This window comes from Mauremys reevesii, linkage group 3, assembly GCF_016161935.1.
Source record: "Mauremys reevesii isolate NIE-2019 linkage group 3, ASM1616193v1, whole genome shotgun sequence".
In the NCBI taxonomy this organism is placed as follows: Eukaryota; Metazoa; Chordata; order Testudines; family Geoemydidae; genus Mauremys; species Mauremys reevesii.
In genome coordinates, this window is record NC_052625.1 from 61,216,325 (window position 1) to 61,238,519 (window position 22,195).

The 22,195-nt window shown below is 40.8% G+C and overlaps 1 protein-coding gene across 4 annotated transcripts in view; it reads left to right on the top strand.

Moving 5' to 3' along the window:
• The window catches only part of KIF6 (kinesin family member 6), a 269,446-nt gene that overhangs the window by 237,854 nt on the left and 9,397 nt on the right, over positions 1–22,195 (top strand). For all 4 annotated transcript variants that reach the window (XM_039528268.1, XM_039528269.1, XM_039528270.1 and 1 more), the window contains 3 exons: positions 15,148–15,232; positions 15,799–15,934; positions 17,949–18,043. In XM_039528268.1, the coding sequence (XP_039384202.1) occupies positions 15,148–15,232; positions 15,799–15,934; positions 17,949–18,043 (316 nt within the window). The remainder of the gene's footprint in view (positions 1–15,147; positions 15,233–15,798; positions 15,935–17,948; positions 18,044–22,195) is intronic.

The window sequence follows — 22,195 nt, forward strand, 5'->3', positions numbered from 1 at the left end:
GGTACTGGGGGTTGCAGAGGGCAGCCCAGGGGTAGGCCAAAGCAGCAGGTCCAAACCCAACCTTGCCAGTGATGAGTAGGCTGATATTGCAGTCTGCCCCAGGGCACGGGGGCTAGACAATGACTGGCAGTAGCCATACACTGAGGTAAGGTGGGGATAGAGGGTGGGGGTTCCCTGAGGAGGGGAGATCCTAAGAGGAAGGGGTTACTGCCAGGGGGCAGCACCCCCATGTAAAAGGGCATCGGGTCCAGGGAGGGACACAGGGGGCCAGAGGACAGGCGGATCACCGGCCTGCAGAGGGCGCTCTGGACGCTGGAACGAGCTAATTCCCGGAGTCACCAGCAGGAGGCGCCGCAGGGGTGAGTCCGGCCCATCTACAGTTCTCCTACCACCAAACCCCTGGACTTGCACCACTAGGCACTACTGCCAACCGCCCTGGACTTGATAGACTAGGTGCTTCAGCCAACCCTGAACTTCACCACTACGTAGCAGGGCTAGCCAGTGCTCCTATCAATAGGCGACATGGTCTAAGGAGATGATCCCTCATCACAGCCAGTGTACCAGGTAGATGGTTAAGATGACTGTACAGACCCTTTGCATGCACAGAGCAGTGCAAAGGGTCCATAACATAACAGAAAATGTATCTTGATTGTTTTGGGGCATAAAAAGCCAATAGCTCCCTTCTTCTTCCATCACTGTAATTGCCCTTATTCCACTTTGGACAGACAGAGCTCTCAGTTGTTCTCTAGAGTCTCAGCTTCACGTCTTTACTTGCTATGGTTGTGAAGAAAACCTTCAGAACATGACCCAAATGTGACCCATGAAGCATTGTTTCCCTGAGTCAGCAGAAAGCCTGAAGCAAGAGGTATGAACAGCCCCCATTCACTGCAATGGATGCTAACGCAGGTGCCCATGGTCATACTTTACATGTTGCTAACCACATCACTTCTCTTCAAAGCACGTAAGTTAAAAAGAGGAAGTATTGCAGGACTTGGTGGTGATGAGGGACTTCAACTACTCAGATATCTATTGGGAAAGTAATACAACAGGGCACAGATTGTCCAACAAGTTCATGGAATGCATTGAAGTCAACTTTTTATTACAGAAGGTGGAAAGTGTGATTGGTGGAGAGGCTGTTTTAGATTTGATTCTGACATAGGGAGGAACTGGTTGAGAATATGAAGGGGGAAGGCAGCGTGGGCAAAAGTGATCATGAAATGGTAGAGTTCATGATTGTAAGGAATGATAGGAGGGAAAACAGCAGAATAAAGACAATGGACTTCAAGAAGACAGATGTTAGCAAACTCAGAGATTGGTAGGTAAGATCCATGAGAAGCAAGTCTAAGGGAAAAGAAGAATTCAAAGAGACATTATTAAGGGCACAAAAGCAAACTATCCCAATGCATAGGAAAGATAGTAAGTATGGTAAGAGGCCACCCTGGCTTAACCAGGAGATCTTCAAAGACCTGAAGCTCAAAAAAATCATACAAAAAGTGGAAACTAGGTCAAATTCTGAAGGGTGAATATAAAATAACAAAAGCATGTAGGGCCAAAATTTGAAAGGCCAAGGCACAAAAGAAGATCAAACCATCTAGGCACATAAAGGGTAACAAAAATTTTTTTTTACAAATACATTAGAAGCAAGAGGAAGGCCAAGGACAGAGTAGACCCATTACTGGATGAGGAGAGAAAGACAATAACAGAAAATGCAGCAAAAAAAAGTTAGCAATGATTGGACAACTAACATAGTGAACGTCAGTATAAGTGGGAAAGTATCTGAGGCTAAAATTGGGAAAGAACACGTTAAGAATTACTTAGACTAGTTAGATGTCTTCAGGTCAACTGGTCCTAATGAAATACATCCTAGAATACGTAAGGAACTGTCTGAAGAGATCTCTGAGCCATTAGTAGGGCCCTACCGTATTCATGGCCATGAAAAAAATGTGTCACAGATCTCCCACCATGAAATCTAACTATTGGAAGGGCGGAGGGGAGGGCTGGGCATGCACCAGGCTCCAACTACTAGTCCAGGCAGGGCTGGGGAGGGACAGGACTTCCTCTTCCCCTGCACAGCTGCTCTCGCGGGGGAGAGAGAAATCAAACCCACCTCCAGTGGCTGAAGCAAGCTCCATGGCTGCTGCCTTCAGAGCCCAACTCTGAAGTTAGCGCAGAAGCAAAGATAGTAATCCTGTGACCCCCCACACACACAACAACTTTGCAACCCCCCAGGATCCCCTTTTGGGTCAGGACCTCCACGGTTACAACACCTGAAATTTCAGGTGTAAACATCTGAAACCATGAAATTGACTAATTTTAAAATCCTGTGACCATGAAATTGACCAAAATGGACTGAATTTAGTAGGGCCCTAGCCATTAGCGATTATCTTTGAGAATTCATGTGGGATGAAAGAGATCCCAGAGCACTGAAAAAAGAGCCTATATAATACCTGTCTGTAAAAAGGGGAATAAAGACAACACAGGGAATTTTAGACCAGTCAGCTTAACTTCCATCCCCAAAAAGACAATGGAGCAAATAATCAAACAAATCAATTTGTAAGCACCTAGAAGATAATAAAGTGATAAGTAATAGTCACCATCGATTTGTCAAGAATTTGTGGATGGGGGAAGTAGAAGATGTGATATATCTTGACTTTAGTAAAGCTTTTGATACTGTCTCGCATGACCTTTTTATAAGAAACCAAACGAAATATAGCCTAGACGAACACAGTATAAAGTGGGTCTGTTACTAGGGGTTTTGCAGAACCCAAAGCTCTTGTTAACTTTAATCTTTGCAAGGCAGTGGCAGGAAATAAATCATTGGGAGCAAGCAGGCAAACAAAAATGCTTTCACTCAAAGCTTCTATTTTATTTAGTCTCCAGCACGTACACACATCCACGCAGGTTAGTAGAGCACCCCAAATGAACCCCAGATTAGTATTTACCCAAGGTCTGAAGAAAGTCTTAAGTGGATTTCTGTAGATGTTCAGTGGTCAGCCTTCCATCAGCAGTGGAACTTGAAGGTGTTCAAGTGTCCACTGAGCTCAGGTTTCTTCCTCTTTTTATACCCAATGTGTTAGTATTACATAGCTTGTTCATCAAAAAAACTGCTGAGCAGAAGATAAGTGTGGCGTTTTCCAGCCTGTCAGGCAGGGAATTTTCCCTCAGTTAACCAGCTGTATTTCACATAGTAATAGTTAACTATTGCCAGACTTTCCATCTTGCAAGCCCGCATGCTTTGGCAAAAAGCTCAAGTCAGGAGGGCACAGGGTCATGTTTACTACTCATAGTCACTCACTTCCCTGCTCCCCTCCTGGTCTGTGCTAAGGTTTCAGAAAGGCCTCCTTTTAGCTGCTTTCAGCACTAAGCATAACAATTGGTATTCCTGCTGCTGGCAATGGTCTAAGCATGTTACTGCATTCTGGGCTATCAAAAATCTCCCCATCCTACAGGTGCATAACTGGTTGGAAAACTGTACTTAGAGAATAGTTAACAATGTTTCACAGTCAAACTGGAAGGTCATATCAAGTGAGGTCCCTCAAGGATCTGTCCTAGGTCCAGTTCTATTCAATGTCTTCGTAAATGATTTGGATAATGGCATATAGAGTACACTTATAAAGTTTGCAGATGATAGCAAACTGGAAGGGGTTGCAAGCACATTGGAGGACAGGATAAGAATTCAAAACAATCTTGACAAACTGAAGAAATGGTCTGAAATAAATAGGATGAAATTCAGTAAGGGAAAATACAAAATACTACACTTAGGAAGCAATAATCAGTTGAACAAAAAAGTGGGAAATGACTGCCTAGGAAGGAATACTGCAGCAAAGGATCTGGAGGGTTATAGTGGATCACAAATTAAATACGAGTCTTCAATGTAATACTGTTGCCAAAAAAAGCAAACCTTGTTCTGAGGTGTATTAGCAGGAAAGTTGTAAGCAAGACACAAGAAGTAATTCTTTTACTCTACTCAGCACTGATAAGGTCTCAACTGGAGTATTGTGTCCAGTTCTTGGCACCAGACTTCAGGAAAGATGTGGCCAATTTGAGAAAGTCCAGAGGAGAGCAACAAACTTGATTAAAGGTCTAGAAAATATGACCTATGAGGAAAGGCTGAAAAAATTGGATTTGTTTAGTCTGGAGAAGAGAAGACTGCGGGGACCTGATAACAATCTTCAAGTGCGTACAAGATTGTTATAAAGAGGGTGGTGATAAATTGTTCTCTGTATCCACTGAGAACAAGATAAGTAGTAATGAGCTTAAATCGCAGCAAGGGAAATTTAGGCTACACATTAAAAAAAAACTTCCTGACTTGAATGGTAGTTAAGCACTGGAACAAATTATTTCAGGAGATGTGGAATCTCCATCATTGGAGGATTTAAGAACCACTTAGACAAACACCTGTCAGAGATGATCTAGATAATACTTTGTCCTAACAGTTCCAGGGTCTGGACTAAATGACCAACCAAGATCCCTTTCAGTCCTACATTTCTGTGATTCTATTATTTTAAGATCTATACCAATGTTTCCTGAAGTAGGCACCCTGAAGGATTAACTAGAGCACACAGAAGGTGTATAAATTAAGATGTGTAGGCCTTTAACAACACATGGCTGATTTGCAGGGGCTATGCAATCGGTTTCATTCCCCTAAAAGAGGGCTTAGCTTTCTAAAGATTGAGAAACATTGCATTAGAGCAACTGGAAATGTCTGATTATCTGATCATCTGCTTTTCTAAAGTGCCTGTTGTCATAGTAAATAGAATTGTCAGTCATTGACAATGTGAGAGTGTGCTTATTGTCAGTCTGAGACAAGAATAGTCAAAGGTTATTTCCACAGGATGTTTCCCAGTTTGTATTGTCTTGTTAGCTCAGTGTGATTCCATGTCTAGAAACAATGTGGTTCCACATAGTCAACCTCAACTGAATTTGATAGTTTTCAGACCTTTTGGAAAGAAGCTATAAAATTGTCTTCCTAACACTTGGTTCGGATCCCTTCCAGCACAGCGTCTGTTGCTTCCGATGCTGTTGCCATATTCATTTTCTCACTTTTCTCATTCTGCAAGTGTCTGGAAGCCATCTGCTCTTCACTGAGCAGATTTGGATGTCACACACAGTGCAACCCCAAATTCAAAATCTATTGACTTCGTCGAGGATGCTGCAATACTAGCAATACTTTTGTCAATCTTGCCCCTCCCACCATCTTCTTCACTTCTCTTTTGCAGATGGAGGACTCTCCATTAATACATTACAGCTGGCAGCCTCAACCAGCACTTTGGCTGATGCTGCTTAGGCATGATCTGACTCCAAATGCACTTCTGTTACTCAAATGATTTTCAAATTTGGAAGTATTCAGCTCTTGTTTCAACTCCTTTTGCATGGCCTGAAAGACCTTACAGAAGTTACATTAACCCTCTAAAAGTGTGTGCAGTTGACTCATAATACCAAAGAAGCTGCAAGCATGGGTGTTTTATTTAATATTCTTTCAGCTAACTTCACCATACATTTAATATAGAGCACAAAATAAACTATCTTGTGCATTTATATGATTATTTGCACTGATATTGCACCCATCCTAATCCTGGCCTCTAATTTAGACTTGTAGACTTTAAGGTCAGAAGGGACCATTGTGATCATCTAGCCTGACCTCCTGCACATTGCAGGCCACAGAACCTCACCCACCACTCCTGAAATAGACCCCTAACCTCTGGCTGAGTTACTGAAGTCCTCAAATCATGGTTTAAAGACTTCAAGTTACAGAAAACCCACCATTTACAGTAGTTTAAACCTGCAAGTGACCCATGGTGCAGAGGAAGGCAAAAAAAACCAACCAGGGTCTCTGTCAATTTGACCAGGGGGAAAAATCCCTTCCCAACCCCAAATATGGTGATCAGTTAAACCTTGAGCATGTGGGTGGGAAAGAATTCTCTGTAATAATTCAGAACCCTCCCCATCTAGTGTCCCATCTCCAGCCATTGGGGATTTTTCGTACTGCCAGTTACTGATGGGCCACATGCCATTGTAGGAAATCTCATCACACCACCCCCTCCATAAACTTATCAAGCACAGTCTGGAAGCCAGTTAGGTTTTTTTGCCCCCACAACTCCCCTTTGAAGGCTGCTCCAGAACTTCACTAATTTTACTGACATCCAGAGCATTTTCATGGAGGCAAGAAAACAGCAATTTGGCCAGTGTTTTACTGTCTTTTCTACATGTAAACCTCTAAGCACTTCATTCATATCACCATTCATTTGAACATACTAGATAATTGAGAGATTGACCAGTTTTATTTATAGCTTAAGTGGTATTAATGCGAACGGCAAAATAACTTGCATTCCTGATTTCCTTAGTCAAAATCTGTACAATTTATCAATGCTAGTCAACAAAATGATGTAAAATGAGTTTGAACTAAAAGAACTGTTGATTGCACTTTCCAAGGCTTCTGGTGAGGTTACCAAATTATTATAGCAACAGATCATTGTGTTCTTAAAATAAGAAGTGCGCATATACAGGTAATCAGAAATTTGTTCAGAGGGAGCAATTTTGGATCAGACAAGGTTGTCATCCCTTTTGGACATTTCTTTTCTGGGGAGTGCTCAGCATAAGCAGTGAACTTTCAGAGTGGTAGGGGAATTGGAGCCTTCCTCAACACTGTTGTTACAGCTTCATCCAGCAGCAGCTGTAGGACCAACAACACCTCCAGATTGTAAGCTCTAGTGAAGAAAAAAAAAGCTACAAATGTCTATATTACCTCAGTTAAAAGGTCAGATAAAACCTCACCACATCTTCCAGTTACTTTTCCCAGCCTATGAAGATTCTCATATTACCAAGATTGAAATTCAGCCACCAAGGTCTCATCCACTCCCCAGTCTCGCCCAAACATGGGGTAAAACATTTGATAGTACTGGCTGGATTATATGAGGGAGAGAAATAGATCTGGGTTTCATTGGCTCTCTGAAAAAATCATGTCCCATTCTTCCTCACTATCCCATTCAAAGATCCCATATACACATTAAATGAGAGAGCGGACAATTTGGATCCCTGCAGAACATCTCTTGAAAGCACCTCAGGGCAGAAGAACAATTGCCCCAAAGTACTCTCTGGAATCTCCCCAAGAGATAAGAGCAAAGCCGCCAAAAGGCTGCATCATTTGTTTGTGTTAGCATTAGCAGATGAACTAACTCCACCTCATAATCAATGGTATTGAAGACAACTGATAAAGCTAACAATAGCAGCAGGGATACATGGTCAAGGAGGAAGGCAGCTACAAAAGCTTTCTCTGCAGCTCTGTGCAGTACCTAGGGCCATACTCAGAATGACAAGAATCAAGGCAATCTGAAGTAACCAGGTATACTGAGAATGTTTTCACCAATATTGACCTAAAGTCAAGCAGAGAAGACCTGGCATCTGTCTCCTTAAGATATTGCCGTTCACCTAGGGATGCAGACAGTTCAGTCCAAACCTACTTGATCTTATCTACATAATGATGTTGAATGTCCTCTACAAGAGGAATGAGTCTCTAATCAGCCATCAGATGAAGACAGGTTTGAAATAAATCTGCTGATCAAGACTTAAAGATTCTGTTGGGGAGAAAGGGAACTTTTCTTTGCCACCCACGCAGGCACCACATGACATTTCAAGAAATCTTTATGATGCATTTTGTCAGAATCAGCGCGAGATTTATATTGCCAGGGCTCTAACTGTCTTCCTTCACCCTTCACTTGTCTCAGATAATCTGTAAACCACGATGACCTGTCAGGATGAAGTTGGGAAAGCAAATATCACTTCACTGATATGGGCCACTTCATTGATGATTGAGGACAGAAAAATAAAGTCCTACCAATCCCTTGATTGAGTAGTCTGTTGAAGAAACAATACTCTCCCTCCTAATCCTCCAGAAATGCTCAGGTTCCATTAATCTCTGAGGACAGAAATCAAACAGGTCTTTCATCTCAACTTCTTATATCAGACAGTGTTAGTCCATGACCTGGGCAGATGCGCTATTAGCCCACCTCTTGTCACAACCCAAACACAGATAAAAAATCTGGCCAGCTGTATGAATTGAGGTAGCAACCAGTGGACATCATGGTAATTGTGAAATCCTGGGTTGCCTCAAAAGAATTGTCATCAACATAGATGTTAAAGTCACTGAGTACTCTCAGCCTTGGTTCCTCCTAGAAGGAATCTCGATACTTCATGCAGTGACTTTGCAGTGCTATAGAAAAGTTGAGAGTCCTGTCTTAACGTCATACCAGGACTTTCAGACAAGATGGGCACACTGAGTGAATTCCTGGCTGTGTTGAAGTCAATGTCAATTTAGCCATTGACTTCATTAGGGCCTGAATTTCACCCACTGTATTTAGTCTAGTTTTGGGGTGGAAGATCTGCATTACAGGCAGGATACAAACAGCATTGCCAGACATCCTCACCCATTTCCTTTTGGTTCATACTGAACTGAGTATATGGCTAGAGTCACCTGCACCAAAACTTGGTCAGCACATGTCTTGCAAATTATAGACAGTTGTTGCTTTATTAATCACTAGCTTTGCATTGGTCAGCATGAAGTGAAGGCCCAGAAACTTGTTCAGTGGTATCCCAATCTTCTGATAGCTAATTAAGTGTGAAACCAATGGAATTGAGACTAAACAATCTTGATTTTGGATTATGCTTTACTTCAAATCTTTTCCTTTCTTGTCTCCCCTTGCCTACTACCACAGACATCAAGGGATCCACACCCACACAACCAAACACCCTGCCAGATCTCTACAGTTCCAGCATGAGACAATATTGTTCAGCCATCTCAGACACCCTTAGGTAGCCATTGAAGGGCTGCCACAGTTGACTGCCCAAATAAGGACTCCCCAGGGCTGACTACAATGTTAATCTATAATGCAGGTTCCCTACCTCAAACAAGCCCAATTGACAGTTATTCCACCAAATGTAATAAGTCTTACTTTCCTGCTTTGGGAGACACCACTCCAGCTTAATCCTATACCCTTGCCATTGAGCACAGATATCTGGGTCTGACCTACATATCAATGAAGGGAGCCTAATCTTGATTTCACTCTAATTAACTGGTTTATTGGTTACTCTTGCATGTGTCTGTCTCAGTCTCCCCTGACAGAGATGATGCTCTTTGTATAAACATTTGTTTCCGTGGGAAGAGGGGATTTGAACCTGCAACTCCCACATCCCAGCTGAGTGCTATACTTACTATGCCATAAAGTCAATCTTTCACACACTCAATATTTACTTATTTATACAAAGTGTAACAGCACCGACAAGAGAGATTGCAAAAAACTCAATAGCCCATTGGTTAGGGTATATGCCTGGAATGGGGGAGACCCAACTCCAAATCAGGCATTTGAACCAAGTCCTCCTACTTCCCAGCTTTAGGTCACTGTTCTAAATCAAGCAGAGCAAGAATTCTAATATGGGTCACCTACAGCCCAGCAGAGTACTCTAACCTCTGAACTGTTGGCTGTTCTGTGGTCCGGGCCGGCTCCAGGCATCAGCTTAGCAAGCAGGTGCTTGGGGCGGCCACTCCAGAGAGGGGTGGCACGTCCAGGTATTCAGCAGCGGGTCCCTCACTCCCCCTCAGAGTGAAAGACCTCCCGCTGAATTGCCGCAGATCGCAATCGCGGCTTTGGGGGGGGGGCTGTTTGGGGTGGCAAAACCCCTGGAGCAGGCCCAGTCTGTGGTCCGATGTTCTCTCCCTTTGCCCTCTGCCTCCTGTCAAAAAACTTCAGCAAGACTCAGGTTCATAATGGGATTTTTTTGAATTCTCAAAAACTTTCACAGCATGGGAAATCTTCTCCTCACTCAGCAGGATAACCTCACACTTTGCCGGATTACGGATGGAAGCAGATTCCAGAGCCAAACATTCCCTCTTCCACTGAGAACACCCTGCATCAAGCCTCAAAACATTAAGTTCTAGGAGCTGTTGGTGAGAGTGCCCCTGCTGTCTCAACTGTCCAAAAAGTGCACATGGAGAGAGGTGGCCTCTATGGTAGTCGGGATCCAACCATTTAGGGCTATATAGATTGCATCCAAGAGGAAAGGTTACAATGTCCTATCTAGACATACATGGAAAAACCTTTATTATTTACTGCTGCCTCATCCAGCTGGGCATCCAAGAAGGCCACATTATGAAGTTCACAGAGACAAGCAGGCATATCCCATCAAAAGAGGAAGCAGATACCGTGGTCTTTTTCTCTGAATGTTTCCAACCAGCCCAGCCACATCATCTCTGTCTCACCCTGACTGAACTTCTGTCACCTTCCTGTCATCCAATCTCCTACTTTGACCAGGCACCGGGGGTGCGGGAAACACTGAACCATTTGGATCCAGCTGTCATTTGCATCCTGATGGCACTGCAGTTCAAACATCTCACTCTGCTAACAAGCAAATGAGAAGGCTCAAAAGTAATTTCTATCACTTTATTTTTGTATTGAAAATGTTTATTCCAAATTTAGCAAAGAAACTTTTTCATGGAAGTGCTTAGATGTTACTGTGAAGGGCAGTATAGGAATCTTCATTTTATGGCTCTAGAGAATAATAGAGAAAATACCATCATTGAACTGTCAAGTATGGCTCTGGGTAATAAAATGGGCAAGATAACTGATGACAAAAACCTTAGGTAATCTAGTGGCAAAATTCAGTTAGTAAACTTAGTCAAGGTTCTAGATCAGTGGGTGTTTTCTGACCAGGGCCCAGGTGTTATATTATTCCACTAGATAGACTGCCATGTGTGGAACACATTAAATTTGAACCTATTCACCTGCATTTTTCAGTATTTACTACTTGTACATTTGGAAACCACTGGCAAAGTTTTAGTCACATTGGTTTCAGAAATTCCTGTGGCTTGAGTACAGCTGAATTGGAAACACTTTTTGTTCCATGTGCCAGGTATTTTAAGGAGCAAACCAATATGATGACATGTTTCAAACAAGGCTTCAATGAGTGGAAAACAAAAATAGAAATCTGTATTTAACCAGAAGAACTCATAGCAGAGACACCGAAGCTAGACCATGTATTCCAGGTATCATGCTACACTGGACACAAGTTACACAAGCATGTGAGGCCAGTGATAAAATCATACAGAGCAAAGCAACACAATGATGGATGGCCTTACTGGCAGCTGTGCTAAAATTCAAAATAAGACAACATAATGGGTGTGGCTTTTTAAAAAAAAACCCATAAATGTAATGTTTTCAAAGGTTGAAGATGAGACTATTGTTTTATTTTAAAGCATAGAATTTACCACCTGGTAGAATATTTTAAACACCATATTCAAAAATAATTAGAGGTACAGTTGATTCAAAACCCCCAATCCAAATACTTCAGCCTTTTGGAAAGTTTGAATCTAGATCTGAATTTTGCAGTTCATGTCCATCTCTATTTTTATATAAAATGTGTCCATAATGCCTGCCATTCTGGAGAAAGTCATATCCACTCCTCAATCAAACGAGACAGGTTGAACTGGCCTAGGGGAGGAATCAAAATATAAGGAGAAAGCCTAAGTAACTCCACTTCTACAAACAAAAAGAAAGAGGGGTTCTTTTTAAACCAACCCAAACAGCATTGTAGGCTCCAGCTTAATAGCACAACAACCTCAGGACTGAGTTTGCCAAGAGTAGCAGAATGGATAAATAAAAGCAATACAAAGATTAATTCGACACTGAAGACAGCTCTAACTGTGATTATTTCAAGTGACTATAAATTTAAGTAGTTAAATACAAGATTGTCTGATGCTGAAATGAAAACCTTTGACTGCAAAGGTACAGCTGAAGGGCAGGACATAATGTTAATTGAGGTACTAGGACAATAAATCTCTAGAATGTTTGACTCCTAGAACAAATTCAGGGCCAGTAATATATGGGCTCCCTAGGGAGATTAAAGTTCAGAGTCACAGAGTTTCTTTACCAAATTGATCTTCAGTTTGACTGTGGACAAAAATAAGCCAGAATTTTTCAAGTTAGTTGACTACAAAGTCTGCCATGGTAACACTGATGATAGCAGTATGTATCACTTACTGAAAATAGTGCTTTTCATCCATGCTTATCGCAGTGCTTCACAAAGGTAGGTAAGTATTATCAGTTTCTCCATGAATTCTTTGATTCACTGCACCATGACCAGCAGAACTGGCTGACAATGGAGTTGACTGAATGCTACAGATTCCTAGGGGAGGGGTGCACAGGGAACACTCACCCTGCACCTCAAGAGCATCAGGAATCCTTTGCTGCACTTTCTCCAATGTATACCTGTGCCTTAATGAAGCAATCTGACCCACTAGTTTTGTTCTCCCTATAGTATTTTGACATAACTACCATTGGAAATATGGATGGATGGATAAGGGAGGAGACTAGGGTTGCAATCCTGATCCCACTGAAACCAATGGGTGTTTTACTATTTACTTCAATGGGGCCAGGACTTCTCTCAAGATCACTAAAGCTTTGTCATTATCTATTGTGTTTTATTGTAGTGCATTCATATAACACCACTAATTTTTGACACCTCTTCTGCCATGAATCCGACACTTCTTTTGACTCATATGTTATTTGCTTTAACACCCAAAAGAGTTTCATTTCTTAATGTGTTAAGAGCACCCACTCCACCACAGAATGCCCCACTCAGCCCTACTCTGCTCTTATAGTCTGCGTGTATGGAATGAAAGTTGTGTGTGTAGTTTTTGTTCACCTTGGCTTTTAGTCTGTATTAACACACTTGACCTGACGTACTTTTGGTGAAATTAAATATGTTTCAGTCTCATTTTTGATTAAGCTACAGGGTATAACAACAAAAGAATAATGGTTTTAGCTGGAGCACTGACAGGCAAAGAGAGGTCATTACTGCCCTCGTGTTCCAGCCAGAATTCCATTCCTTGAAGCTAGGGTACACTCCTTAGGCCTAATGAAAGGTTGACATATAATTTATTTTCTTGGCTGAAATAATAATTGAGATGGAAACCAAAGTGTATTGTACAGCAAATCTTTTGTTCCTTGCATTTTTCTTCAGTTAAAAAGGCAAAACTTGTTTTATTGGGAACCTTAAGACACTCCCTAGAAATAGAAAGTGGTTTTGTAATAGTTGTGCTTTTTTAGTAGGTAACTTGACATTTCTGAGCCCAGTTACTTTAATCGTTGTTGGGAAGGCTGTCTCCCAGAACGAGAAAATATTGTAGTGAGTGTGGAAGTTCAGTTCTAAGGCGCATCCTGATTGTCAAGCTGTCCTGCAATAGCTCAAGAACAGGAATACCAACCTCAGGGCAGACTGTTAAGAAGCAGGGCACAAACCCCAAATTGGCTATATTTAGATTTCACCATCCAATTATCTAGTGTAAACTCCTCAAGCACTATAACAGCCTTAACATGGAGTTACAGACAGTTCCCTTGGGAACTCCGATCTATCTTACCACCCAGGTAAGCTTACCTTTGTGATAGATGGTCCATTACATCAAAGATCACAGCAGTATTCAGGCTATCCCCAGTCCCAAAGAATCAGTCACTTACCTCAGGTCAATTGCACCTTAGATCTCACACCAAAGACAACACTTGTAATCAATCCTATAATAAACTATATAAAGGTTTATTAACTAGGAAAAGGAAATAAGAGAGTTATTTACAAGGTTAAAGCAAGTAAACATACCCACAAATGAGTTCTCATCTTAAGTTTCAAAACGTAATAGATGCTTCTATAATAAGCCAGATCTAGACGTCCCTTCAGGCTAACCCAGGCTAAGCACTGAGGAATCCCTTGCTTATGCCTAGGAATCTTGCCCCCCAAGAGTCCAAGCAGCAAAGAGATACAGTTCCTCCTTGTTAGGGCTTTTTATTCCTTCCCCACTTTTGCTTCAAGTTGCAAATTCTGCTGTTGGGACAAATTCACTTGCACATCTCTTCATGGGGAGGAGAGGAGCAATCAATGAAGTCCTGTGTCCCCTGATTTTCCCCAATAGTTCATCTGGTGTTAATAGGCCTCCTTTGTCAGGCAAGAGTTGCACCTACTGTTGGAAACTAGTATTTCACACTCATTAATACTTCTCTCCTGTCTGGTGATTTCCAGTTAAAAAGCAAACACTTAAATATTACCTTATGACATGTCGTACAGATATTTGCATGCAGCAACTTACAACCATTTCATAAACTTTAAATGCTGAACACATTCTTATAATTTTAATACCTATTTTAACAGTACTAACAGCCAGGTGAGCTAGACTGGTTCCAGCTATGTGTTCAATTGAGGCCTAGGGACTGGTTCCAGCTATGTGTTCAGTTGAGACCTAGGGCCTTGGCATGAGCTGGCATCTAGTCTGCCAGCATCACACTGATCAGACACACTCTGGCATTGTGATGTAGAAACCATCCAGGAACTTGTGCCTCCAGTCTGACCTAATGTATCTTCTACCACCTGATTTTCAGCAAATGTTGAGAAAACTGCTGCTGAAGCGCAAACATACTGTCCAGCAGCAAGGATCAGGTTAACAAAGTTAAGTGAAGAATAAAAAGATCCTAAGTTGCTTTCCATGCATTTTAGACTCTATTTTATGGCAGTATTTCCCCTCACATTTCTTTTTGCCTCATCTAACCTCTTGCAGCACATCAACTTTCAAGCAGTTCCCCTTGTTTATATTCAGTAGTTGAATTTAGTGCATCTCAAAGTTAATCTTCCCCACAGTTTGTACCTCAATACTCCTTTTTGCTATTCCAGTCCCAGGCACCTCCACCTCTGCCACTGTACCTCAGTCCTAACTTGCAGCACCTCTGCAATTTCAGTCCTCACCTCTGTTAGCAGAGACAGCCAGTTGTATCAACTTTGAGTTAGTTTTAAAATGTAGACAAACATCTACAGGTGACTATGCAGAGACAGCCAAGCTAATTTTTGTGTGTAATTTACAGTAAGGGCCTGATTCTGATCTTGCATTCGTATAACTCCAGATTAACTCCACTGATGTCACTGGAGTTACACTGGTGTGAGCAAAATCAGAACAAGGCCTAAGTTAGGATTTGGAACCCAGATCCCCAGAAGGGAAAGACTAATCCACTAAGTACTACTTAGCACTTTTCAAGCTGTTCTTAGTCTAATTAAAGTGCATTTCTCTTTCGTCCCTGCTCCATATGATCATCGCTAACCCCTGACAACTTCTACTTGTAGGTGTTGCCAGTCCTTCTGAAGAGCTAAATGAATCTGATCCCGTGGAAGAGAGTCTTCGAGCACAAATTGAAGAAGAGAAAAAAAGGTGTTGTTTCTGCCTCATCACATACTTCAAATATCAAATTAAAATGACATCTGGATATGTGCAGCATGTCCCAATAAGACTTCAGTACTCACAGCTAACCTCTGCTTTGCTTTGACATTATTACAAAAATGCCATCTTTCTGGTTCACTATTAAATGTCAGCTAGTTTCCTGTAAGCCTAAAAATAGTGCAATATGTTACTGTACTGAGGATCAGAGTTAGCAACTTGTTCACTGGGATCAGTTAGAAATTTGCTCTTTGGTCCTAAGTTGGCAGGGGTGCTACCAAGACAACATACTTATCCATCTGTTGTTTGCTCCCATGGCTGTTTCAGGAGCAATAAATGATTTTCTAGGGTCAGGTTTTTGTATCTGCTGCCCATAGAAGTGCTAATAAAATATGAGATGCTCCCCCATTCCTGGCTTTGAGAAGTTGTTTTGAAGTTCAGGTTTGGTAACTGCCCTGGGTAGCATAAAACTACATTAATGATCTGTCAGCATGTTCTCCCAGAGCCAAAGACAAAACGTCTCTGTTCTGAACAAACCCTCTTCTCCTTTCTCACTGCAGTTATAAAACAATGTTCAATCGCTTGAAAGGGTTGAAGATAGAGATTGAACACTTGCAACTTCTTATGGAAAAAGCCAAGGTGAAGCTGCAAAAAGACTTTGAAGTCTGGTGGTCTGAGGAGACATCGAATCTGCAGGTATCAGAATGTCTACTTCAACTGTATGCAAATATAAAATTAAATCTGCACTTGTTGCCTAAAGAAACCATTGATTAGATAGGAATGGGACTATTATGGGTGAAACTTTGGTCCTGATTCTCCTCACTCTTAGTATGGTGTAAATCAGAACTTGATAGTTACACTAGTGTAAAACTAGTGCAAATGAAAGAACTATCAAGCTCTTTTTCCCCACTGTGTGCCCTAGTTTGGCACCCTCTTAAACATCTTCCAAAGAAGTCATTTTCACATAAAACCTAACTCAGAAACAATACATGTTAATCATGTTTTCAATTTCTTTTAACTTTTTTTAAAATGTTTTACTTCAGAAACACTTGTCTGTGGAATTCCAAATGGAATTGAAAGATCTTGGTGACATCTATTATTGCACCCGGCCTGTTCTGAGATGAGGAAAGGCTTGCTCAGGAAGTTGTTCATTGGATACTGAGTACATTGGAATGATCCATTCGATTCCAATGAATTTTAAAGAATGTAAAGTGACTAGGGGAGACTTAGGGCCAGATTATCTCTTACTGCTCACCAAAACTATGCTGCTCTACGATTTACGTGGTGTTTGGAAGATGGCAGACACCACCAATAGCACATCCACAAAAGCCAACACAGGCAACTGATTTCCAACTTCCCCTGGTTTTGATGACTCCTGTAGCCCTACAGAACTTCTAAGCTCCCCTGTGGTTCATCTATTCTCAGCTCAGAATGCCAGCACAGCTCCTGGCTTGCCAGCCAACTTCCACAACTAATACTGTAGCCAACTTTAGGAAATCCACAGAAGCAGAAGTCCCCGATTTAATAATTGAAGTTATAACAAACTAAATAGGTTTATTTTAAAATAGTATGTAAAAAGTTTGTACCATAGTGAAACAAGCTAAGATACAGGGCTTCACAATCACAAGAGATATCACAAAAGCAAAAAACATCACAAGAGATATCATTCTCATGGGCTTTCTCATTGTCACTTCTCTAGAAGTCTTTCCTGGCAAGATTTCGCTAAGATATAGATTGTGGTGGCAATAACATGTTGGAAAGGAGCCCCATTATGTCTGCTAGTAGAAGATCATCCCCAAACATTTGAGATCATGTCTGCATGGCGTAACTAATGATAACATGTGAGCCTAAATTAAAAAGGATGCAGAATCCGAGGAATCCATGTATTATGTGACCATGTGAAGAGAATATTGACTCCTTGGGTAAAAAATTATTAGTAAATAAAATTTTAACATGTTCAGCTAATATTTCTTTTTGTTCCAAAAAAAATCTATATTAATAACTAAACTGTAGTTTTATGAAAACAGTACAAAGAAATGTATTGAACATACAGTTAACTTTCATGAACTTGTTATCTTGATATGGCATCAGGCAACTTAACTAGCTTAAATGCAAGTTTTGGTAGCAAAAGTCAAAACATTGTAACTCTGTGGGTGGCAATGGGGAGGGGATTAATGGCCTTGCTATCTGCAAACACAGCCTTTCAGAGAGCTGTGAAGTATAATCCCTGTACCTACTGGATGATGTCTTGTGTGTCTGTCCACAGGAGAGGCCCAAGATCAGCCTCTCATGATTCATCAATGGAAGATTTAGAAATCTGGACTAAACAATGACTTTGATACCTTGAACCTTGACCTATCTATAGATCTAAACACCCTAAGTAACTCAAGTCAGCCAACACCTGCTGCTGAGACATTTTGAAAACCTGAAACTTGAGCTAAGAAATTCTTAAACCACTCCTAAACACTTTCTTGTAATGCCTACAGGAGTTCTTGTGCCAATGATAAGATCAGCAGGAGGATGCAGCTAAACTGGAAAGCATTGTTTGGATTCAAGGCTTTGGCTGTGATTCTCAAAGGCACTGAGGATTGGCCTAGCTCTGTTACCATTGCAGTCAATAATAAAAGTCCCATTAACTTTCATGGGAGCAGAATTAGGCCGATGTTGAGTGCTTTTAAAAATCCTACCCTGCACGTTTCTGTTTCTCTAGGACCAGCAAGAGAAACTACCAATGAGCAATTCAGCAAGTGCCTTGAGGGCTTCCCTCCCATCTCTTGAATCCCAGCAACATCTGTATACTAACAGGTAAGCTGAATGTTTTTCTTCCTCTTACTCAGCCACCATCTATGCAGCTGATAACAGCATTAATTGGAGCTTGTTGACTGTCAGCAGTTCTGTAGGTTGCAAACATTTTCTATGGAAAACAGCTTTGTAAAAATTGTATTGCAGCTGGGTAATTATGTAATGCTGAGGTACCACAGTGCTGGACATGACATGGACTGATGGACAAATAGATACAAAAGAAATATTTTTATCTTTCACTTATTATTTGCAGTAGTACTTAGGGTGGCTGGTTGTAGTGTGAAACCTTGTTTTACTGTGAAAAATCCCCTGTTGCTATAGTTATTATTCTTCACTTGATTTTGATAGCAAATTTGATATCTGAGAATAGGGAAGCATTCCCTGTATCTAAAAAAGGCAGACATCTTCCCCACCCTGGCATCTGTCACTTCTGATTTCACAGCCTACAATTTTAGGATAAAAAGGTAAATCTCTCACATCCATCCATTTTATGGAGTGATGTCATTGCACATATATAGACAGAGGCTTAGTTCACACCTGAATTTACCAGTTTACATGCTCCAAGATTAAACCAATGAATAGGATTTACCTATTTCTAGTGGTGTTCGGCCCCTTCTCTTATTCCCCGCTGAGGATGGCCTGATTTCCTGGTTTATAAAGATACTGTACGTCAACAATGTACTTGGCTTTGGAACCACCCAAATTACCTCACGTGTGCTATTAAGTATTTAGTATTGTGGTATGTCCATGGCTGTGAGACAAGTTAATTTGCATTATGGCATTATTACAGCTACCTGCAGTGGGTGCCAGTAAAATCTTAGCATATATTGTACTGTAGTAATACATTTATCATGGTATTGGCAGTATTTAGAACAGGGAATGTTACAAATACCACAGTTAATTTAACTGGTGTAAGTGATCAGTGTATGTCTGTGTCAAGGCTGAATCCCCACTCTGTCATTCCAAGTGCAGAAAGTGGGGGCCAGCAAGGATTTTAAAAATTAATACTTGCCACTCCAGGCTTGTATTACATTCCCAAGGTTACAGCTTTTCTATGACCTTGGTACCCTCACGCCCTTTCACCACCACCCCCTCCAGGGAAGAGCTGAGAAAGAAAACAAAGGAAATTAGCTGTGGCTACCAGCTAATCAAACAATATGCACAAACCTCTTAGGACACCAAAGATCCAATCCTGTTCTTAAAAAAGGTAAATTTTATTTAAAACAAAAAGAAAAAAAATACACCTGGAATTTAGGCTTTTGCTAGATTTTAAAAGAGCAATTCCAAAAATCAAGCACCCAAAATAGCTTTATTGGGAGGGTTCAGCTTAAAGGTTGCAAGCAAACAAAAGCATCTGGGATTAGTACAGAGGAGTCCACAAGCCGATAAGAAATAAAAGAAATAACCCTAATCGTATCTTTTTAGACAGTCCCTAATTTTACTTACATATCTGAGGCTCCAGATAAGTAGGTTCGAGGTATGAATTGATAATCTATAATCATACCTGGCTTAAAACTGCTTATAGCATTAGTGCTCCATGTCCCTGCAGCCCAGAGAACAAGAGACATAGGGAAAGTTCCTTTTCCAATTTTAAACAGTTCTAGCCTTCCCATTGGCTCTTTTGGTCAGGTGGCCACTCCTTTCCTTTTACCTGTGGGCTTGTTAACCCTTTACAGGTAAAGCAAGCAGGGAACAGACTAAGAGGGATTTTACAGCTAACTGGCTGGCTTGGTTTCCATCAAAGGGAGCTACTCCTTCCCCCGCCCCCCAACCAATGTATCACAGTCTGCTTACAGCATTTTGTCTTGGGGGTAAAGAAAAAGGGCTGCTGAAATGAACAAACTGAAGAAAAACAATAGGGAAAACATGATTTCTCCTGCACAAACTTTACCCTTACACTAGACAGTTCCATTGTGACTGCAGGGTTTAGCTATTTACCATGGTCCTAGTCCTGGAGTTTTAGGTGATTTTTATGTATCCTAGGCCAAGATCATTAAGCACCTTGAATGTAAGGACAGAGACCTTGAACTGATGTGATGTTCTATGAGGAGCCAGTGTGGTTGTAATTTTGTTTTCCTGTATCTAATTTCACCTTTGATGTTACTTTTGTAGAGACCTTTTGAAGTCCACTGTTCTTCTTTTCTCATAGTTTCATGGAGAGTTAATCTTATTTTAAGTTAAGCTCTTTAAACCAATTTCACACAGGTACATTTTCAGTGTATACACGCATATTAGAAACACGGCTCTTTTATTGTGAGGAGGAGCTGCAGGCTTAGTAGCCCACTGTGCATGAAAATGTACTCTTGCTCTTTGGAACCTGGTTGAGGCTTTAACATTTTGGAGGGAAAGTTTCCAGTTTCACACTGTTTCAGAATATAGAATAGCAGAATGCTCATTGCCCAAGGATTCCCTTGTACCCAGTAGACTCAGTAACATTACTTATTAATTCCCATCATTATGTAGGATGAGACCTTGGCTATAACTTCCCCTCTCTGTTACATAGTCCTGGTTCACAAATGGCCCTTTGTTACTCAGCCCACCAAGAAACTAGTAATACGTTCATATAAATTGATACTACCACCATCACCCATCAGGCAGACTGGTCACAATAGTGGAAGCTGATATAAATTATATACCATGTAATGTTGTATATAGATCAGTGGAAATAGAGAGCCATATCCAAGAGGGAATTCAGTTAGAAGATGTGTTGAATGGACATAAAATCTAACACTTAGTGGGCTCCCTGTCAGAAATGTAAGACTATTGCTGACAGAATAAGCATGCACTAAAACCATTCAAACTAGCTCCTTGGTGTGAACAGAGGCAAATGCAGACTTCAGGATTAGAAGTAATGGAATCTCTGTCTTGGCACATTTAACAATCCCAGGATACAACTCAGGGATTTGGCTACGGTAACCTTTTTCAAACTCTATATATTCATTCTAAGAAAATCCTTTGGTCATCTCACAAGTCTGTAATGCACCGTTTACGTTGACTATTATGGTTTATGGGGCGCTTCACAAACATTTTAGAATAATAAAATACTTAATTTGTGCAATGGCTATTCTGGCAGTTGGGAATGTCATTAATTAGAGGTAGCAGAGATGATCAGGTCGCAGAAAGAGAAGAGGTATCCCCAAGTAATACATGATAATGTATCAGGTCAAGAAGAGTTTGGTAATCCTTGTTAGGTTTAAATGGACAAAATTAACAAGTTTGTGGCCAAATATTTATCTTCCTTTAAATAAAACAGTGTTTCAGCCCTTAGCAACTCAACCAAAACTAGTCTGTGTTACTAAGGGCTCAGTTCTGTGAAGTGCTGAGCACGGGCACATAGAACCTCACATGATCAGGCCTTAAAGACCCAAAACCACTGGCTTGATCTTTCTTCCACTGAAGGGAATGGCAAAAATCCCATTGATTTCAGTGGCAGCAGAATTGAATTTAGTACCTTGGGTTTGCTTAATATATATACACACTTAACACACAAGCCATCCTCAATATATTCTACATGAGATTAACCTTCCTATAGGAAAAATGCTGTGTTACACAGGTAAGCTAGTGTTGCCTTACTCATGTTATCATATCGGATGTATTTCAGATAGCTGAAATGTATACCATGCATTTTCTAGAGGCTTAACCAGAAATATTCATTTCAAATCCAAACTTGCTTGCTCTGCCATTCTTGGGACAAATCTTCACACTAGGTAGTTTTGAATATTTTATAACCTTCTCTGATCGCAAACAGTAATCTGAAATGTTCAGAAAGCATAAGTGCCAAAAGAGATTTCATACAGTGATTGCAATTCTTGGTAGCGATGGAGGTGTAGGGACAACCTATTAAGAAAGAGGTCAACAACATCTGATGAGTTAGAACAGCCAGAGACATCAAAAATACTTATAAATTTTTGTTCCATTTTCTTAGGTTTTGTGTAAGCTTTAATGAAGTATAATGAAAATATCCATGCATACAAATAAGAACAAAAAATGCTACCTAATAAGAGCATAAGCTGCATATATGCATCAGATAAGATCTTTAGAGTACATATGAAGTGATACTGAGACACATCAACATTCATTATAAATCCTCCTAGATCTTCTAATAAAAGTTTCCAAATCTAAATTAAATTTATCATCTCATATATCCAGAATTTC